This window comes from Crinia signifera, chromosome 1 (genome assembly GCF_055691185.1).
Source record: "Crinia signifera chromosome 1, ASM5569118v1, whole genome shotgun sequence".
Lineage (NCBI taxonomy): Eukaryota > Metazoa > Chordata > Amphibia > Anura > Myobatrachidae > Crinia > Crinia signifera.
In genome coordinates this window covers 340603940-340624772 of record NC_139217.1, presented here as the reverse complement: position 1 = coordinate 340624772, position 20833 = coordinate 340603940, and the positions used below count along the sequence as shown (strand labels likewise).

The following is a 20833-nucleotide window of genomic DNA, read 5'->3' as shown; positions in this document are numbered from 1 at the left end:
TTTTGACAACGCTAGAGGAGGTGGCGGTCTCCTCCCTAGCATCGTTAAAACCGGTCTGCCATTAGGGGCAGCCATTTTGTAGCAGACATTTTTCATTAGTAGCTGGAGGAGCGCTGGGAAGTAGAGCTGTAGATTCCGGTCACAGACCTGTTGGCAGCAAGCAGAGGGGTAAGGCAGGGTTTTCTATTGTGGTCTTAACACTGGGGGATATTGCCAAAATTTTCTGGTGGGGGCACGCACATTTTGTATTTACGCCCAGAGGCGTAACTCTGGGAGGCAATGGAGTCATCTGCCGCCAGGCTCCTGCTCCCCAGGGAGCACCTCTTCTCTTCCAATAGAGGGGTGCTGTGGGTACAGCTGTTCCGGGCCCCGGCCTCTGGAAGGGCCTGGGCAGCTCATTTTGCCCATCGCAACCCCCTGACTGTGCGCTGAACAAAGCAGGTCCAGGAGTGCAGGCTTATTCAACCCAGGACACCGGCGGCCATTTAAAATGCTGCACCGGCTATTGAGCCAATCAAAGCTGGTGTACCGGCAGACAATCAGAGCGGCTGTCTGTACCCGAACTCTGATTAGCTCACCAGCCGGTGCTGCATTTTAATTGGCCACAGGCATCCTGAGTTGAAGAAGCCTGCACTCTGGGCTGCAGCTCAGCTGGAGAGGAGATAGGGGAGCAGGAGATAGGGTCATGGCAATTCAAGTGAGGAGGGGGGGGCCCGGGGCCTGGACTGGAAATGAGTCCCAGGCCCCAAAATTCCTGATGCCAGCCCTGCCTGCAAATTTGAATCAGTTAATTGAAAGCCATGAATATCGCTTCTGTAGCTGACTTCCCCTTCTAGCAGGACCATAGATGTCACACTCTTTATTCTAAACATAGTTTTTGCCGTCTCACACTCTGTATTAGAACCCATGACCTGTTCCATTAGAAGCAGATACCATCCATACATACATACATACATACATACATACATACATACATACATACATACATACATACATGCATATATTTATATAAGGTGGTGTGTTTGTGTTTTTAGGGGGGGCACCAATATTTATCTTGCCTCCGGGAAATTTGGACTTACACCACTGGTTACGCCACTGGTCAGGAGTGCTTATTATTACGGTTATATAGTTTAGAAAAAAATGTATGTATTGGCCTATTTTTGCCCAGAGTTCCTATAATTAAATGTCTGTAATTTATGGAGAAGTTGGTTTTGCAACCTACACTTGTCTGTACAATAGCTGACATTAGATTGTCTGGTACATCAGTATTTGCACATATGAAAGAGAAAGAAATATACCCATTCTTGGTTTTACCCATGTTATATACATGATATGAGCTGTGTGGCAGCAATAATGCTATATATATATGTATACAAACCAGAAGTCTCTTATGCCCCTTTACCACTGCAGCTCTTAAACGGTAAATTGCCATTTTTTCCCCACAATTTACCGTTTAAGGCAGCAGTGGGAAAGCGCCAGAGTTGAAATACCGGTTAAAGTTAACCGATATTTCAACCCGTTTAAAAAGTCCTACATGTTTAAATACCATTTTTAAGGCAGTGGGAATGCCTCTTAACCCCTTCCCGACATATGACGTACATTTACGTCATATGTCGGTTGCGGGGGAATCAAGCCAGCTCACGGAGTGAGCTGGCTTGAAAGAGAGCAGGTAATGGCTGTATATTACAGCCAGGCACCTGCTCTCACGGCCACGAGCGGCGAGTTCGCCGATCGTGGCCGTTTAACCCTTTAAGCACCGCGGGCAAAGCGCCCGCAGTGCTTAAATAGCTGATCGGAGGGGGGGCGCCCCCCTCCGGCGCCGATCGCGGCCCCCCGCGGCGAGATCGGAGGGTGCCGATCGGTTGCCATGGTAGCCAGGGGTCTAATGTAGACCCCTGTGCTGGCCGTGTCAGCATTCCTATTACATCCTGCCTGAGGCAGGATGTAATAGGAAGTGCTGAAAATCACTATGTTCAGCCATAGAGCTCTATGGCTGAACCTAGTACAGGCGATCGCGCCCCCTAGTGGTCAAGTACACTAGGGGGCCTTGTAGTAAAAGTAAAAAAAAAAAAAAAAAAAAAAGTTTAAAAATAAAAAAAAATAAAAAAATATTAAAAGTTCAAATCACCCCCCTTTCCCCATTTCACAAATAAAAATAAATAAAAAATAAAAAAAATAAACATATTTGGTATCGCCGCGTTCCTAAAAGTCCGATCTATTAAAATATAACATTAGTTATCCCGCACGGTTAAAGGCGTAAACGGAAAATAATTCCCAACGCCAAAACTACGTTTTTTGGTCGCATCGCCTACCCAAAAAAAAATAACTAAAAGAGATCAGAAAGTCGCCCATATCCCATAATGGTATTAATTAAAAAGTACACTTCAGCCCGCAAAAAATGAGCCCTCACCCAGGTCCGTAGGTGGAAAAATAAAAAAGTTATAAGCCGCAGAACATGGCGACGCGACGCAAATTAGAAAAACCGTAAAAGTTGCTATTTTTTTTTTAGTGGTAAAACATAACGAAAACTATATAAGTTTGGTATCACCAGAATCGTAACGACCCATAGAATAAAGATAACCCATCATTTTAAACGAACTATGAACTCCAAAAAAAGCGTAACCAGCGCAAAATTGTGGAATGGCGTTTTTTTTTTTACCCCACATTGAATTATTTCCTGATTCCCCAGAATATTATACGGTATAGTAAATGGTACCATTACAAAGTACAACTTGTCCCGCAAAAAAGAAGCCCTCATGTGTCTATATAGCCGGAAAATTAAAAAAGTTACGCTTATTTGAACGCAAGGAGGAAAAAAAAAAAATTAACAAAAAAGGCAATGTCGGGAAGGGGTTAAACGGTATTTAAAATCCCACACTACTTCCCCCTCCCCTGGTACCTTTCCTGGAAGGGTACCTGCACCGCACCCACACCCTCCCCTGGCACTTACCTGCGTGGGGGATCCAGGCAGCGGGGTCCGGCATGGGCACAGCACTTCAGGTCCCTCCCTGTGGCTGGGGATGGATGCAGGGCAGTGGGGAGGCAGCGGGGTGGGGTCCATTTGGGATCCGGATAGTCCCTGGGGCTGATGGTAACTAGTAGTTCCCACTATGCGCATGTGTAATGAGCGCTGTGCATATAAATCAGCCACCCAGGGGAGGGGGGGTGCAGGGCAGTTACCAGGGGAGGGAGGGGGGGGTGCAGGGCAGGTACCAGGGGGGGGGGGGGTTATTAAAGACAGGCACTCTTTTTTTAAACGGTTCACTGCGATGTAAATAGCACTTAAACGGTATTTAAAACGGTAATCTAGTGCAATGTGAATGCTAATACTGTTTTAAATACCGTTTAAAAATACCGGTACTCAGAGGCGTAACTAGAACTTTGTGGGCCCCATAGCAAGATGTTGAAAGGCCCCCCCCCACCCCACTGTCACTAAAATAATGCTTCTCACGTGGGTCCAATAAAGAGTGAAAGACAAAGCAAGTGTCGAGAAAGACTGCGAAAAAGATAGAGGAGTGAAAGAGAGGAGTAGTCAGGTAGAGAGGGCTTCAGTTAAAAAGAGGGAAAAATAAAGAGACAGAGTGCAAGCAGTAGTGAGTGAGAATATCAGGGAGGAAGGGAGAGAAAAAGGAATGTAAAAAATGGGGTAAGAGGGAGAGACTGACAAAAAGGGAAGCATGGGGAAAGTTGTGGGAAGGAGAGAGATAGAGAGAGTAGAAAGAGAGAGACTAGGGGCAGAGAGAGCTAAAGAAAGGTGAGGTGGAGTGTAAGAGTGTTGAGAGAAAGAGGGGGTAAAGAGGGAGAAAAAAAGAGAGCAGGGGAGAGACATGGGGAGGAGGAGAAAGAGTGGGAGGATAGAGATTAATAGAGAGGTGTGGGGGGTAGGAGAGGTGGAGGGAAAGAGATATGGACGAGGGAGTGAGTGATTCAGGGAGTGGGTGAGGGGCGGGAATGAAGGATTTGAAAAGATCCTGACAGGAATTACTCCCCCCCCCCCGTTTCCCATTACACAAGTAACAACGTGTACCTCTGCCTGCCCCAGCCGCCCATTCGGTCTCCTCCTCTGTGACGCCACCAGCAGTGTCTCGAGCTTTTAATTGCTAGCAGCCAGGTGTCCTGCTTAGCGGCTCCCATCACTTGCTCAATCTCCTCCTGGGCAGCTCCAGACCGTCGTCGGGGTTTCCTGCGTATCGTTGCTGCAGTTCCGTGCCTGCAGATACTCTAGGTTAGCGGCTCCAGTTGCCCGCTTGGTCCCCTGCTCTGCGACGCCGCCCGCACTGTCCGCAGCTCAGCGTCACCAGCAGCCGGGTCTGCTGCTCATCACACAGACACTTCAGTGCCCAGGCGACAATATTTTAAAAAATTATGAGGGTGCAGGGGATTGCCTTGGGGCCCCCCAAGCCGCCGGGCCCCATAGCAGCTGCACTCCCTGCACCCTCTATAGTTACGCCACTGCCTGTACTTTAACCGGCTCTGCAGTGGGAAAGCAGCATTACTTATCAGTGCTAACAATAATATACTGAGAATCTGTGTGTCTGTAGCAAAGAAATAAAACAGAGGGGATTTGTTGTATTTTGGTCAGAACATTTAAGCTTGCAACCCATTGTAAAGGGATCCTAACTGTCTGCAAGTCCGTACACTAGCATGTATGCTTAGCACACCATTTTATTGCAGTTAAACATACAGTCAGGTCCATAAATATTGGGACATCAACACTTCGACTATATACACCACCACAATGGGTTTGAAATGAACCAAACAAGATGTGATTTAACTGCAGACTTTGAGCTTTAATTTGGGCGATTTACATCCAAATCAGGTGAACGGTGTAGGAATTACATTGGTTTCTATATGTGCCTCCCAATTTTTAAGGGACCAAAACTAATGGGACACACTAAACAATCCTAAATCAGACTTTTACTTTTTAATATTTTGTTGCAAATCCTTTGCAGTCAATTACAACATCTGGAATGCATAGACCTCACCAGACGCTGGGTTTTATCCCTGGTGATGCTGTGGCAGGCCTCTACTGCAAATGTCTTCAGTTCCTCCATGTTCCTGGGGTATTTTCAGTGGCATAGCTACATATGTGGCAGAACCCATGGCGGCTTGGGGGAGTGGCGCCAGCGGAGTCTGGTGAACAACGCTGGCTGAGCTGACAGGTGACCCAGGCAGCAGTGAGCAATGAGCTGGTCCCGCCCTGTACATATTTAATAAACGGGGACCCAGTGCAGTGCATATTGAATGAGTGGGTCCCCACCCCGTGCATATGAAAAATACTCAAAAACAGCTGCGGAACCAAATCTGTTAACCAAATTAATTTAACAAATTGGTACTTGTGTAGTTTCACGGTGCCACGTAGTCAGCGTAGTGTCCCTGTCAGCACATCAGCATAGTGTTCCTGTGGCCAGCGTAGTCAGCATCCCTGTCAGCATCAGCGTTGTGTTCCCGTAGTCAGCGCAGTCAGCTTGTGTCTGCGACTATGTGTACATTTGCGCCTAACTGGAGCTTACGCAGTTAGGGTAGTCAGCATTATGCAGTTAGCGTAGTCAGTCAGCGCTTTGTGTGGCAACCATTGACCATTTTTAACCTTCCTGACATGACAGGTGTGAATGTGTTCCTGAAACACCCCCACTATCCACGTCAGCCCAAAGCGTGACGAGCACACGAGATACGCGTCCTCCCGACCTGTTCATACCCCCACTATCCACGTCGGCGTGGAGCTGAGTTAATGAAGTGTGGCGAGCCACCGAGCCTGGAGCGTGAATTGAATAGGTCGAATGTAAAGTCAACCAAAAATCGTCTAAATGTGCAGATTTTCCAACTCTCTAAAAAAATCTGCAAGAATTGAATATCCCCCATAATCTCAAGGTGTAGTGCCAGCTTTCAATAGCTGGAGCAGGGTCTTCAGTAGCACTGAGGAGGTCACATACGAAGTGGAACTAGGTGAACTTTTTACCCCATTTTTACCATCACTTTTATGTATTGCTTTATTAAATAATAATATTTAGGCTTCATCATGAAACTTTTTTTCTTTAATCAGTTGCTGGAAGTAGACCTAAAATGCCATTCTTAGTAATTCAGGTCATGTCCTCTTATTTGATTTGTTACTGTTTTGTAAAGAAGTGTGTTTCAGGGAAACCGCCAAGTAATGTAATACACGTCACGTACTAAGTTGGCAGCTGTAATAAAGCATGCACTGATTGTCCTGGTTCACAGAAGAAGGAATGTAATCCTATGATCAAACTTTCTACATAGTTTTCATTAATCTATTTAAAATTATCTTTTGCAAGTTTTTTCATAAGTTTTTTTTTATTTATTTACCTCTAATATTTAGTTATTACAGTAGCTACTGTTGACATGGGTGAAGCAAAACCATAAAACAAGCTTTGCGTCCTGGTGTCTTCAGAATAATGTTGCATATTTAAATAAACCTTGGAAACGGAAACCATTTTTCATTTTGTTGCTTATGCTGCCCTCTGGTGTTAGTACAGATAATTACATGAGCACTCTAGGCTTTGGTACTACTGAAGCAGAGCATGCAGTACTGTCATATAGGATTTGTTGTGTATAAACACTGCATTGTCATCTACAAATATATATCTTTTAAGAATTTACTGGTTGATTTCTTAGCAATTTGAATTAATTAAAGGCATATTGACCTATAAATCGCCAGTTTTTCTGAAACCGCTGATATCTAGGTGATAAGTATTGAACAGGTGAATCTGTGATAGGTTTATCGTAGTAAACATAATTTAAAGATCACCAAAAATGTTTTCCCTGGTTTCAGGTAGAGAAGATGAAATCAAAACCAAATTTGTTTCAATCTTAAAATATATTGTATGTTGCTATACTAATTAGTTTATTCATTTTTATGTTTTGGTTTAGATCTTTCAGCATATTATCCGGCTAGAGATAAAAGATGAAGATGCCAGGCACTTGTCCCGTAAATTCCGCGATTGGGCATATGGCCCCGTCTACTCATCTCTTTATGACTTATCTTCCTTGGACACCTGTGGGGAAGAGGTGTCCGTGCTGGAAATCCTAGTTTACAACAGTAAGGTTGAGGTGAGGTTATAATCTTTCATGAGCAGAATATAATTGTATAATTTTAGCTTGATCTAATGTAGGGGCAGATCTTTCACCTGTAAAATGACTCGAAGCCGATTGGTTGGTACTTTATCTCTCTCCGCATTATCATTGTGCAAGCTTTGCTTAATCTCACCATAAAGTTAAACATACACTATACAATTATCTGGCAGATATTTTGCCAGATCTAGCTGGTTAGAATAAAAATCTGGTAATGGATGACAGAGCATGACCATTTGCTCCCGAATACTTGTTCAGGCAAAATTGTTAAACCACGGATTTGAACACCTTGTATGAATTTTTTTCTTTCAATTGACTTCTTATATTTATATAATTTACTGTGTTCTTTAATCCATTTATACTGACTTGCCCTTTTTAGGTGTAATATTTTGTTTGGTTAGCATTTCAGTGTAGCGTGTATGTGTGTAATCCTTTGATTACCATACTGAACAAGGAGTTTATTAATAATAGGTATATAATATAGTTTGCTCTTTGGGTTTCCAGTTATTGGTTGTTTTTATTCATTTTAGCTACTGCAGTGCTGACTCTTTCTTTCTTTCTTTCTTTCTTTTTATTTATTTTTTTTTATTTTATTTTTTGTATCCATGCAGAACCGCCATGAAATGTTGGCAGTTGAACCCATCAATGAATTGCTGAGAGATAAGTGGAGGAAATTTGGTGCAGTCTCTTTCTATATCAGTGTTATCTCCTACCTCATTGCCATGATCATCTTTACTTTAATTGCATACTACAGACCCATGGAGGGCACAGTGAGTGTGAAAGGATTAGAATTTGTTAAATGCTGTGACACTGGGCCAGATGTATCAAGCTTCAAAAAGTGAGAAAGTGGAGAGTGATCAACAGCCAGCCAATCAGCCCCTACCTGTCATTTTTCAAACCCAGCCTGTAACATGGCAGTAAGAAGCTGATTGGCTGGCTGTTTATCACTCTCCATTTTATCACTTTTTGAAGCTTGATACATCTGACCCTTAATCAGATCAATGTAGATATGAAGTTTTTGTGATTGTGGCTCATTAGGGGGCTAATGTCCCCCAAACACTTATGCGATATGTACCGCTTTCGCCTGATTCCTACGAACTTGGCCTAAATAGCATGTGTTTGACATCACATCCGATCCGATGCGACGTCACAAGCGCATTGGATCAGAGGTCAGACTTGCCTGCTCTGACCTCCGACTTGGACCATATCATACCATGTATCGCAGTTCCTGGGTGTCTCAAGGGGGATCAGATGGCCATACTTCTTCTCTCAGTAGTGTATGGTCACCTTAACACATAGATTTCATTGGTTTATTCGTTTCATTTATTGTTCATGAGAAATTACCAGGAATTTTGCAGAAAAAGTGCGGGATGCAACAAAGTCCGCCAGTGCATCCTGCCCCACAAGGCCGGGCTTCACATTCATAATAATTGCATATGCAATTATGAACATATGCGATTATCAATGCAAAGGACAGCTCTTCCGATAAGAGCTGTCCTTTGTGATGCGGCTCCATCGATGGACTTCTCGGTCTGGGTCAGATACCGTAATTGATGCATAGCTTCCGAAAAGAGAAATAGGAAGATTGTTACTAACTTTTTGAAGCGTGTCTGTCTGTCTGTCGGGTGAAGCTGCTCTATAAGAGCCCTGTGCAAAACTCTGCCATTATCCTTTAGAGCTGTGCTCAGGGGAGAACAATTTATTTTACAGGTGGGGGTGGGGGGTTTAATTAGAGAGAGTGGAGGAAACCAGTTTGTTGGCTGAGCCAATACTCATTATAATGCAACCTGATACTGGGACCTAGGCCCTTATTCTGATCTGTGCGGCCAGATCAGAATATGCGGCCAGGACCGTGCAGGCGAATCCCCGCCTTCCATATGGATCGCCACCTCCGTCCGTACGCGGATATGTGGCGGTCCGCATGAAAGTGGACGGGGATACGCCTCCTCCATCTTGGGAGCAGCCCCTGCATTCGATGGTCGCCGACCATCGAATGCAGGGCCGCACGCTCCACCAGCTCCCGCCACCCTAGACCACACAGACACTTGTCCGTATGAAATCATGTATGGGGGCGGGCAGCTGACATCCGGCGATGTCAGATGCCCGCCCCCTACACATGCGTCACGGCTTCATTACCATGCATACGCCCAGCGTTTGCATGGGAATGCCCATGAAACGCGGGGCGTATGCATAGGGTAATGAGGCTAAGTAGCCCTTCACGCCCCTCTCCGCCCCCTGTGCGGCGTCTAAAAAAAACGTACGGCGAAACCGCTTGCACATGCGCAGAGTGACCTCTGCACATGCGCAGACGACAAACATCGGTGGTACGACCGCAAGCGGAAAACACCGCACCGATCAGAATAAGGGCCCTAGAGACACCTATAAACTTTTGTGTACATTAAGTGCTCTCTAAAGGAATTACAGACAAGATGTTCTATTAACATGGAAGCTATATAAATACCTTGCGTGCAGGCCTTCTCACCCCTTTGTTATTACAGTATTGTTCTATTACTGTTTGTTCCCTATTGTAAAGTGCAGCAGAATATGCTGTCGCCGTAAGTAATAAATAATAATAAGAAGCTATAGCTAAAGTGTGTGTGTGTTCTTGTTTTTCAGCCCCCCTACACATATAGTACAACAGTGGACTACCTGAGACTGGCAGGGGAGCTCATAACTCTGGCTACTGGAGTGTTCTTCTTTCTTTCCAATGTAAGTGCTTATTATGCTATTTTAAAGCAGTGCTGTAACTAAACATGTTGGCGCCCATTGCCAGAATAGGACAGACGTTGGGATAGGGCTGCAGGGAGAAATACTCACTCTGGCGGGTGTGTGCAGCAGGAGAGGAGAGCAGGGAGCAGTGGATGAAGGAGACGCGGCAAGAATCATTGCTCGGCAGGGATTGACGCCCGGGTAGGATTAGATACACCTCCTCCAGTGCCCTGCTGCCTGTGAGTGGGGGAGAGGCAGCCAGCAGTGGGGCGGGGGGGGGGGGGGGGGAGAATAGTATTGGGGGTCATCGGAGGTGCACAGCACTGCCATTGCTGCTGCCTTTCACACTGACATGACAGGCATAGTAGCAGCAGCAGGATGCAGCGCGAGGAGAGCGCCTCTCCTGCCAGGTGTCTTCCCGCTCTGCAGACTAGAGGCCAGATGCACTAAGCTTCAAAAGTGATAAAATGGAGAGTTATAAACAACCAATTAATCAGCTCCTGTCTGACATTTTTCAAACACAGGCTGTGACATGGCAGGTAGTAGCTGATTGGTTGGTTGTTAATCACTCTCCATTTTATCACTTTTGAAGCTTAGGGCATCTTGCCCTAGGTGTGTACCAGCAGTGTGCCCACAGTGCAGATGTGCTGTGTGTAAGGCACTGCTGGCACACACCTCGTTATGGCCCTGTGTTTTAGGATATCTGTAATTTGCTAAAAACAAAATTGTCAACTAATTTTCATATTTTTTTTTTTTTTATAAACAAGATGAAAGACCTATTTATGAAGAAGTGTCCTGGAGTAAATTCCTTGTTTATAGATGGATCTTTCCAACTGCTTTAGTAAGTTCCTGTTCTACACCTAAAGGAATGTGTAGAGACCTACCTTATTACAGAAATGTGCCATTACGCTGTATATTATTTTAGATTCTGTCTTCTTTGTCTCCAGCTTCATCTATTCGGTACTGATCCTCATCACCGCTGCCCTGTACATAGCTGGCGTAGAAGCTTACCTGGCTGTAATGGTGTTTGCCCTGGTTTTGGGGTGGATGAATGCATTGTACTTCACCAGAGGTTTGAAACTCACAGGAACGTACAGCATTATGCTACAGAAGGTGAGGGCTATAACTCCATTAACCTTGATATGGTTGGTATGTCAGTGGTGTTATTCTATACCATGGTTTATTTGGTCTGGGGATATCACTTTGATCATAAACAAGGCTTAGGATGGGCATGAGCAAAATATGTGTCTCTGGTTTTGCCTCCTCCTCAGCATCATTACTATTTTCAGAATAAGAACCATGAATTATAATTCAGGCTTGGGTAATTGTAGACTTCCATCTGCCAGCTTTGTTGTGGGTTTACCATTCACTTGTGTGGTTCGTCTATGCCAGATTCATCAGTAAATCAGTTTCTTATGTTTTTGACCACTCGCTGCAGCTGCTGGTGCTACTAAATGTGTTTCATATGGCACTACATGAATGCATTACAGCATACAGGTGCTGCTGAGGAGGAGGATGAGGGTATCGGTGCCACTGAAGTGTAAGTCATCCTTTGTCCAGAAACTTGTAATGATTGTTAAAGCATGGTTATTTTCCTCCTCCTAACTCATCATGGCCAGCTGTATATTCTCTGATAGTTTATAGTACCTGCATCCCTTTTACGTTTGCTTACACTTCAGTCAATTATGGGGCATGTTTCACATTACATGTGATTGTATGGGGTAAATTTGCTGTGTATCGCATTGCGACAAACCTAATTGTTATTTGTATTTATGTCTGAGTGCTAGGACAGCTCAGCTCACTGAACATTCGGCATGTGCACAAGTAAGCTTGGGATCTGCAATCTTCTGCACTTATTGAACTTACAATAATACATAATATATGTATATTGACAAAATTTGTGACCTTGATTAAAGAAGAAGAATATGTATGTGTAAGCCTGGTGGTTTGTCTTTTATAAAGGATCCAATGCACTACAGTCTAATTTAAAGGTCCCTGATGTCTGTAGGGTTGGGTGGAAGCAGGTCAGGGGGAGGAGCAGAAGGTGCCCATACATGGTGCAATGCGCGCAGTGCGTTTTAAACAAGATCACATCCCATCTCGTTCAAAACGCATGCGATGTGCTAAAGCACCATTCAAAACGCATGCGATGTGCTAAAGCACCATGCGTTTTGAACTAGATGCGATATGGTCTAGTTCAAAATAGTACGTACATACTGTGTTGTGCGTTGGGATAAGCGCAGGAGAGCACATGGCATCGCACCCTTACATTGCACTGTGTATTGGCACCTAAAGGAGAGGGAAAAGATCCCCTCACTGCAGATCTAGAAGAAACTGCCTATGCTAACATCACTTGAACCTGGGGTTTGCTTTGCAGTGCTTTTTCCAAAACAGTTTTGTGTTTTTATTATGATCAATTTGTAAAATGTTACATACTGGTGATACATTATTTATGCAAAAAATGATGCAAAGACCTTTTTTGTTTGCATTATATAAAACAGGAGGATACATATGCCTCTATGTATTTACCACAGTTTTCACCAGGCTAAATATAATCATTAATAGAGCAAAAAAGTATATATTGGAAAAAAGTAACAATGGGGTAGATGTATCAATCTGCCTATAACGTTTTTTTAAATAACAAGCCACGCTTCTCCAGCATAACGTGGAGAATCGGGCAAACGTTATAGGCAGATGTATTAACCCCCCAAAGCCGATAAGGAGAGCTGTTATGCCCAGTGTGAATGGCTTTCCTTATCGGCTCCCCCTGCGCATGTGCAATCGCGGCTCCCCCCCCCCCCCCGGGCCAGCTTTCTGGGCATGCGCGAGATCTCGCTAAAACCGCGAGATCTCCAGCGCAGCCCAAGCCAGAAGCAGGGCTAGTGTTGTCCCGTTGTCCCCACAGTGGGGAATAGGACACCGTTGTCCCCACAGTGGGGAATAGGACAACGCTAGTCCTGAGCTGGCGAAGCGGCCGGGGGGATTGCACACTGGGGGGGGGGGATTGCAAGGGACAGCACCACGAGCATAACTCGGTGGGCTGTCACTAGCGTACGTTGGATGCGCTAGTGATACATTAGGGAAATCATAATCCCCCCCCAGTTAACCAGCGTTAAGTGCATTTCTGCACTTAACGCTGATTCATACATCTTCCCCAATAACTTTTCAGTATTAATATTTACTAGACACAGTGATGAATACTTGTGTTAGTTTTTTAGTTTGATCTTCTGTTAATGTAGGCAGACAGTTTGTCATATTACCAATCATAAAGTGTTTTCTGATGTTTTAGGGGGATATTCAATCCCAGGTGATATTTCTGACAGGGGAAATAGCGCCCGCCTCCTATTCAATGCTGTAGTTTCTGACATCATTGAAGGTGGATCTCGACAAAACCGATCCAACTTTAAAACCAATTTAATCTGTTTTGTTGGAAACGGCCATGGATTGTCAAATTCGCTGCCGTTTCTTGACAATCCACGGCCATTTTTGCCAGCACTCCCCCTTTTGGCCACTCCACAGGTGGAACATTCCACCTGTCGGGATACTGTAGAGCCATGCATTGTAACGCTCAGACAGTCGGAATCCAGGAATGAATACCCCTTAATCCGTTTGCTAAATTTCATACATTGCTTATTAATCAGAGTTCCCTTCCTGTGTAAAACTATGAAGCACTGTTAATATGACAGATGATCAGTAGATGGCATCAATGCACTGATTAAACTGCTGATTTCCTGCACTTCACTTTCCCATTGCCTACATATGAGCACCTCTACAGAAGCGTAACAACCGTTTCAATATAATGTAATTTACTTTCCTATCAAGACAGTAAGTAATATATGTACAACTATCAGGTATACTTTCCTCTTCAACAAAAACTGAGTCTCTGATTACTGTTATTACTAATCTGTTGTATTGCTCATGTGCGACCAGACAGAAGGTTTTGTTTCACTATATAGCAATACATTGGCTACAGATTATATTCCTCTACACTGTGCATAAATCATTCGTTGTATTTTAATGTTAGACATACCAGTCCAATACAAATCTAAGTCATATCAACAAATTAGTTGTACACGGAAAGCAAGATATAAGGTAACATTGTTCCTACCCTGACATCCTGTCTTCTGATTTCTAGATCCTGTTTAAGGATTTATTCAGGTTTCTTTTGGTGTACCTCCTCTTTATGATTGGATACGCTTCAGGTATGTAGGAGAAAACTGGGTCATAGCATTCTGGAAAACTTGCCACCTGTGCCACCGCGCAGGTAGATGTACCATAATCGTTTCCGCTATGTGTTTGGGAGAGAAATGTTTCACGGAGAACAGAAATAGAACAATGAGAATAGGAAGTGGAACACTGATAGGAAACCCTTATTACATAGTGTAGCAATACTATATATTCAGATTAAGGGCCTGATCTTAAATCTTGTTGCACTGAGGTGAGGCAGATTTAACGTGTGCAGAGATATTTAGATGGGTTATATTTTTTCTGTGCAGGGTAAATACTACTGTTGCATGTAGCCTACAAATGTTAGGCAGCTTTTATTTTAACACTGTAATTAAAATTTCAGCTTGAACATAGCCCACCCAAATCTAACTCTCTGCACATTACATCTGCCCTACCTGCACTGCTACATGGTTTGCCAATTGCTTCTTTTTTTTCTATGCTTTACTTAAACATGATTCAGGCCTTAAGTTCTAAATATAGTTGTCAGTTTGTTAAGTATAACCATTTAGGCAGAACATAATAATACCTGTAGTGGGACATGTATAGTCAGGGTACATTAGTGACATTAAATATCACCATTGGTATTCCTGCTGTAACCATACAAATGCTGAGAACATGAGAAGTGGCACTAAATAACCAATTATCTCCTATAAACTACACATATAAAACCAAAGCTCCCCAGAGCTTGCACATGATAGGCAACGCCATCTAAAGATGACGTTGCCTATATATACCTTCCATAGGACTACTTTCTGCATAAATTCTGAGGAGTGGATCCGAAGGATGCCTCTGTCTTTCTCCCATGGCTTGTACATGCGCAGGCAGAGCCGGATTAACAATGGGCCTGATGGAGCTACAGCTCCATGCCCACTCTCTAAATAGGCCCATTTTGTAGCTGAGGGTCAGGGCTTTCCAACGAGCCCAACCCCGCGTCTCTAGCCCCCCGGGAACCGGAGATACTGCTAGGCAAAGCTGGAACGTTTTCCCCATAGGATAACATGAAACCCACAAATTCCGACTCCCACCTGGTTCCAATGGCATCACAGAAGCAGCTCCCTGCTCCCTGCTCTCTGTCCGGCTGTCAATGGCTGTCATTTCTGCCTGGCGGCGGCTGTCCCTCATTTACCACAAGCATGTATTCCCCCTTGGCAATGAGCATGTAATCCCACATGGCAATGAGCATGGAAACTCTGGCAATGAGCATGGAACCCCTGGCAATGAGCATATAGGTAAGCAGCACTTATGTAGCATAATTTTTAATAGGCATTATTGTGTTTGGCTTAATACGTAATGGACATTATGGTGTGTGGCTTAACATGTAATGGATATTATGGTGTAATTTTTAATGCACACCTTTGGCGCACAATGCCCGTTTATGAATCATATTGTGCATTATTGCTCAATCTGTTTGGTATAGTGTGTATTTTGGCTCAATCCATGTGGCAGAATGTGAATTTTTGCCTTAATCTGTGTGGCATAACGTGAATTTTGACTCAATCCGTGAACCATAGTGTGAATTTGGGCTCAGTCAGTGTGAATTTTTTTCTCATTCCATGTGGCATAATGTGTAAGAGTATAAAGGGGTGTGTACAGTATAAAGTGGTTACTATTGTGTTGCATGATTTGTCTAAGGGATATATGGGGTCCAGTATGATATGCTGGCGGTTGAAATACCGACGCTGGACTCCCGACCGCCGCAATGCCGACAAGGGGGGACTGTGGATCGCTCCCCCTTTCGGGTTCGCTGCACTCGCCAAGCAGAGGGCACGGTGCCTTGCTACGCTCGGCACACTATTTTATTCTGACTGGAGTGCCGCCTCACCCCGCAAGTATCTTAGGACATCGGCATCCTGCGTGTGCACCTTTGGATATCTCCCTGCATTTTTCCTATGTCAGTCCTCTGCTTTTTCCAGGCATATATAATTAGTTGAAAGTATTTACAAAAATAGAGGCACACCCATGAGCAGACCACCCAACTAGAACACTGGTCACGCCCCCCACATTATTAGGCCACAACCCCTATTATTGCGCATAATAGGCCATTGATAATTTTCAGCTCCAGGCCCATTTAGACCTTAATCTGGCTCTGTGCGCAGGCGGTTGGCTGTGCACTGTAGTACTGTTGTACGTTAAGTGGTGGGATGTGTTGCATGATATATATATATATATATATATATATATATATATATATATACATGACACATCCTGCCCTGGGTGAGGTATTATTGGTATTCCTCTTTTTGTTTAAGATTTTGTTTCATTTAAGTTGATAAATGGCTTAATATTGGCTTTACCAGGTGTTGATGTATCTTTTTTTAATTTTTATTTTGTCTGCCTTTGACCAAATCATTGCAAACTGGACAATACCTATTATTGTTGACTTATGTCTTAGTGTCTGTCAACATTATTGTAACTGCTTTCAACCATTTAATAAGCCACAATAAAAATAATTTTGCAAACAAAATATAATGTACCGAGGTGCTAACACTACATATATCACATTCTAAGAGGTTATCCCATTAGCATCGGTAATAATATTGTGGCTGATTCAAACTGGGTCGTCTTATTGCCCACAACTACAACCTGTGGCCGCAGTCATAGGACAAGGCCGCCCCACTCCCCAGGTCCCGCCCTGCCATGTGCCTAGAAAATGTTGTGTAGATCTCTGCACTTTTTTTTTAACCAATAGGATACCTCTATAAGTTTTAAGGAAAAAAACACAAATAGTTGAAGCAAGTCCAATACTAAACAAAGACCACTTAGGGCTGCAAGCAAAATTACATATGCATTTAAGGACACAGTACCATGTAGCGTCAGTTGCGGTTCATTTGAAGTTTAAAATAAAAACACATTTTTACTTTTAGCTACGTAAATAAGGGGCTTGTGTATACAAATTGCAAAGCAGTTGTCTGTAATTTAGCATGGTTTGTTGCTGTGTTATAATGAAATGGTGAGTGTGCAGTAAAGATATGTTAAGTGAAGGATGTGATTCCTGGCTTCTCCTTCTAGCTCTGGTGTCCCTGCTGAATCCCTGCTCTTTAGAGGAGACTTGCGACGAGAATGGGAAAAACTGTACAATGCCGCAATATCCGTCATGTCGAGACAGCAGTACCTTCAGCAAATTCCTTCTGGATCTCTTCAAGCTGACAATAGGGATGGGGGACCTGGAGATGATCAATAGTGCCAAGTACCCAGCCGTCTTCATCATCCTGCTGGTTACATACATTATTCTCACCTTTGTCCTCCTACTTAACATGTTAATCGCTTTAATGGGGGAAACAGTTGGGCAAGTGTCAAAGGAGAGCAAACAGATCTGGAAGTTACAGGTAACTTAAATCCAAAGTGATTTACAACTGTGTTTTTAGATGCAGTAGATCAAAATGTTTTTTGAATAGCAACAGGTAGTGGTCAGATGGTTCCTTCCATGACCATTGGGCAGCCTTTATAGTCACAGTCTCAGGTATCTAGAATTCTATTCATTTTTTTAAAACTCTTTAGCTAACATACAGATTAGTCCTCATACATATTGGGGGTTATTCTGGTTCATTCACTCAGATGCAAATTTGCATTCTGGCGAGTGTTCCAGATCCCGCCTTGCGAATGGCGGAATGCTGGCACACCATTCGTGAGGCACGTCGCCAACCATCGAAAGATGTGTAAGGTGCACGCATATGTACGGTTGCTCTGAGCAACCTTACATATGCGTGTATGCTCGGGGGAGGGAGTGGGCGGGCAGCTGACATCCGGTGATGTCAGCTGCCCACCCCCCCACCTGTCGGTCACGGCCGCATTAGCATGAGAACGACCAGCGTTCTCATAGGAACGCTTATGAAACGCTGGGCGTTCTCATATGCCGGTGCCGCATGCCCTTCGCCCGCAAAGATGGGTGCATGCACCCAGCGAACAGTTTGCACATACGCAAACATCGGACCCCGCGAACCCACGCAGGCCAATGAACAGACCTGAATAAGGTCCTTAGCCGCAATGCAGCGCTAGCCGTCTGGTGTGAGTGATTTGGTAGGCTCTGCACAGCTCTGCTAACATTGGGTGTCTTTTTTTATGACCATACTTCTTCATCACTACGAAATGTGATTAGGACGCATGGAGAAATTGCTGATTCATTTGATATGACACTTGTATATCTGTGTGTGACTGAGTCTGTATACGGAACAGAACTTGCTTTGGAAAAAAAACTGCTTCTGCTACATTGTAGCACTTTGTATTCAGACTCAGAGATTCAGTCGCACACATATAGACAAATGAGTTGGCACCGTCTCCTGGTGCGTCCTAGTCGCATTGCATTTTTATAAAAAAAAAGAAGCCCAACGCTAGAAAACTCTCACACAACATGGCTTGCCAAGAGTGGCTACTCCGCGTAACTGCAGCAAGATGTATGAGTACACCTCTGCACACTGTTTATTACAGTATATGTGGATGGGGGACTTTTAACTGACCTTTAAATATCGTCATATTCCATTAATACACAAGACCACTCAAATAACAAATGATCTTTATTTTAGTGGGCCACAACCATCTTGGACATAGAGAGGTCGTTTCCTGTGTTCATAAGAAAAGCTTTTCGTTCTGGAGAGATGGTAACCGTTGGAAAGAATTCCGATGGAACCCCTGATCGTCGATGGTGTTTTAGGTAACATTTATAACTTTGGAAGGTTTTTCACATATGGCAAATATAGCCTATACTTATTTATTTCGTTTTTATAAATCAAATATATATTTTTTTTTATGAAAACATACATAAAATATATCCAAAACAAAACACAAATCACAAATCACATTGTGCCTGATACAATGGGCCTTATTCTAGTTCACTCTTTCTGACAAAATCCTTCTTAGATGGGTAAAACCATGTGCACTGCAGGGGGGCAGATGTAAAATGTGCAGAAAGATTTAGATTTGGATGAGTTATTTTGTTTCTGTGCATTGTAAATACTGACTGCTTTATTTTTACACTGCAATATAGATCTCACTTTGAAGTAAAACCCCACCCAAATCTTATTCTCTCTGCACAAGTAACATCTGCCCCACCTACAGTGCACATGGTTTTGTCCATCTAAGAAGGATTTTGTCAGAAAGAGTGAACTAGAATAGGGCCCAATATGCCTAAGAAAATGACAGTGCAAAATATTACAAGAAAACATTTAATACATAGGCAGGCTGGAGGGCGCAGAGACAACCAATCTACTTTTAAGAATCGCTATGTACCAGAGAGTTTTTAGATGCATTCCACAGTCCCTAAACCTTCTCCTATTTTGTCAGGCATTTGCGCTCCGCATACAAAAATCGTTCATGTGCAAGTGTAGAATTAATTAATGCCACCCAAACATCATTTGTCGGGGGGTCACGAGCCATCCAAGTTTGGGCTATGCACACACGGGATAAAGTAAGGAGATTATTAATATAAAGACATTGAAAGGAGAAGCAGGGCCGTCTTTTCGTATGGGCTTAATGGGCACTTGCCCGGGGGCCCCAGGTGTATAAGGGCCCTATTCTGATAGCTGAGGATCCCCTTTTTCCAATTTTGAAAAGCAGCCCTGTGGAACTGGAGATATCCAACTTCAAAGCAGCAGTCCACATCCGACCTGTTAAGTGCAATTCCCAGTCATATTTCTCAGGGTCTGTCTGACTTAGTGTTTTTCTGAGAGTATATTCCAAAAGCTGGGACCTCTCCCCTTTCTGTCGACACTAGCGGCTTGTCTCTAACATGCCCAGAACCAGAGATATCAGCCTTCCAGCAGCCGGTCCCTGCTCCAGCTCCAAACGTCTGGTGTACAGTATTATATTTTTGTCAATGGATTGCTCTGGCTCCTGATCTCTGATCCCCAAGTTCCCAGCACCTCCTGAAAGTTGGGACTCTAGGTTTTTATACTATTGAAAGCTAACAAATCTATTTCCAGATAATGGCTATATCTGCAGTCAAACAAGCTGCCCTTTCACCGGAATATGAAGAATATTAAGCCCACTCCATTATCCAACCCTCCCCTGCGTATAAATCACCCCCTACCTCCCTGGAAGTCATTTACAAGGGACCCTTTATTCAGCTTATTGCCCCCTTCCACACATTAGTGTTCACCCTCCCACCACCTGTGCAGTAAAGGAGTAATTAGCAGAAGTTACTGCTTCAGGTCCTACATGTTGAATGGAAGATAGAGCACCCCCTGCCAGCCGTGGGACATCAAAGCTGCTGCTGATAGCACCCCCCACCCCTAGGAGGGGATATTGGGTAAGGGCCCCAGTGCATTGCTTTGCCCAGGGCCCACACTGCTGTTAAGACGGCCCTGAGGAGAAGAGTCTCCCGGATCTCTAACCCAAACAAACACGAGGGTTCAAAAATGGAAACTGTATTCCATTATCCCTAATCGAATTTGTTATTGCCACCCAGAAAGAAGAAATCTGGGGGCACTTCCAGAGAAGGTGCCAGAAATCAGCAGCCGGTGCAGAACATATAGGGCAATTATCAGACGATGAGCCACCAATGCGGCACAGTCTGCACAGAGTCCAATAAACCCTATGCAAGATATAAAGTTGTATCTGTTGAAATCTGGCATAGCCTATACTTATTTTTTTAAGTGATTCATTTTAATCATTTGACTTTTCCATTTACTTGTGTGAGGCTAATGTTTTCACTTTAAGAACCCTGTAAGCTTTCAAGATCATACTGCTAATATTATATAGTTGGCAACATTGGGGAAAACATTCACCAAAAAAACTCTCATGTGAAGTCAAAGGATCAGGGCTGGTATCACATTTCTTGCTGAGGGTATACATATAGTTTGTGAAAACAGGGCCT

The 20833-nt window shown here is 43.8% G+C and overlaps 1 protein-coding gene across 2 annotated transcripts in view; it reads left to right on the top strand.

Moving 5' to 3' along the window:
• Positions 1-20833, top strand: part of TRPV4 (transient receptor potential cation channel subfamily V member 4) — an 84902-nt gene that overhangs the window by 52794 nt on the left and 11275 nt on the right. For both annotated transcript variants that reach the window (XM_083146212.1, XM_083146220.1), the window contains exons 7-14: positions 6889-7068; positions 7701-7859; positions 9706-9798; positions 10566-10639; positions 10746-10911; positions 13934-14000; positions 17035-17351; positions 18546-18673. In XM_083146212.1, the coding sequence (XP_083002338.1) occupies positions 6889-7068; positions 7701-7859; positions 9706-9798; positions 10566-10639; positions 10746-10911; positions 13934-14000; positions 17035-17351; positions 18546-18673 (1184 nt within the window). The remainder of the gene's footprint in view (positions 1-6888; positions 7069-7700; positions 7860-9705; positions 9799-10565; positions 10640-10745; positions 10912-13933; positions 14001-17034; positions 17352-18545; positions 18674-20833) is intronic.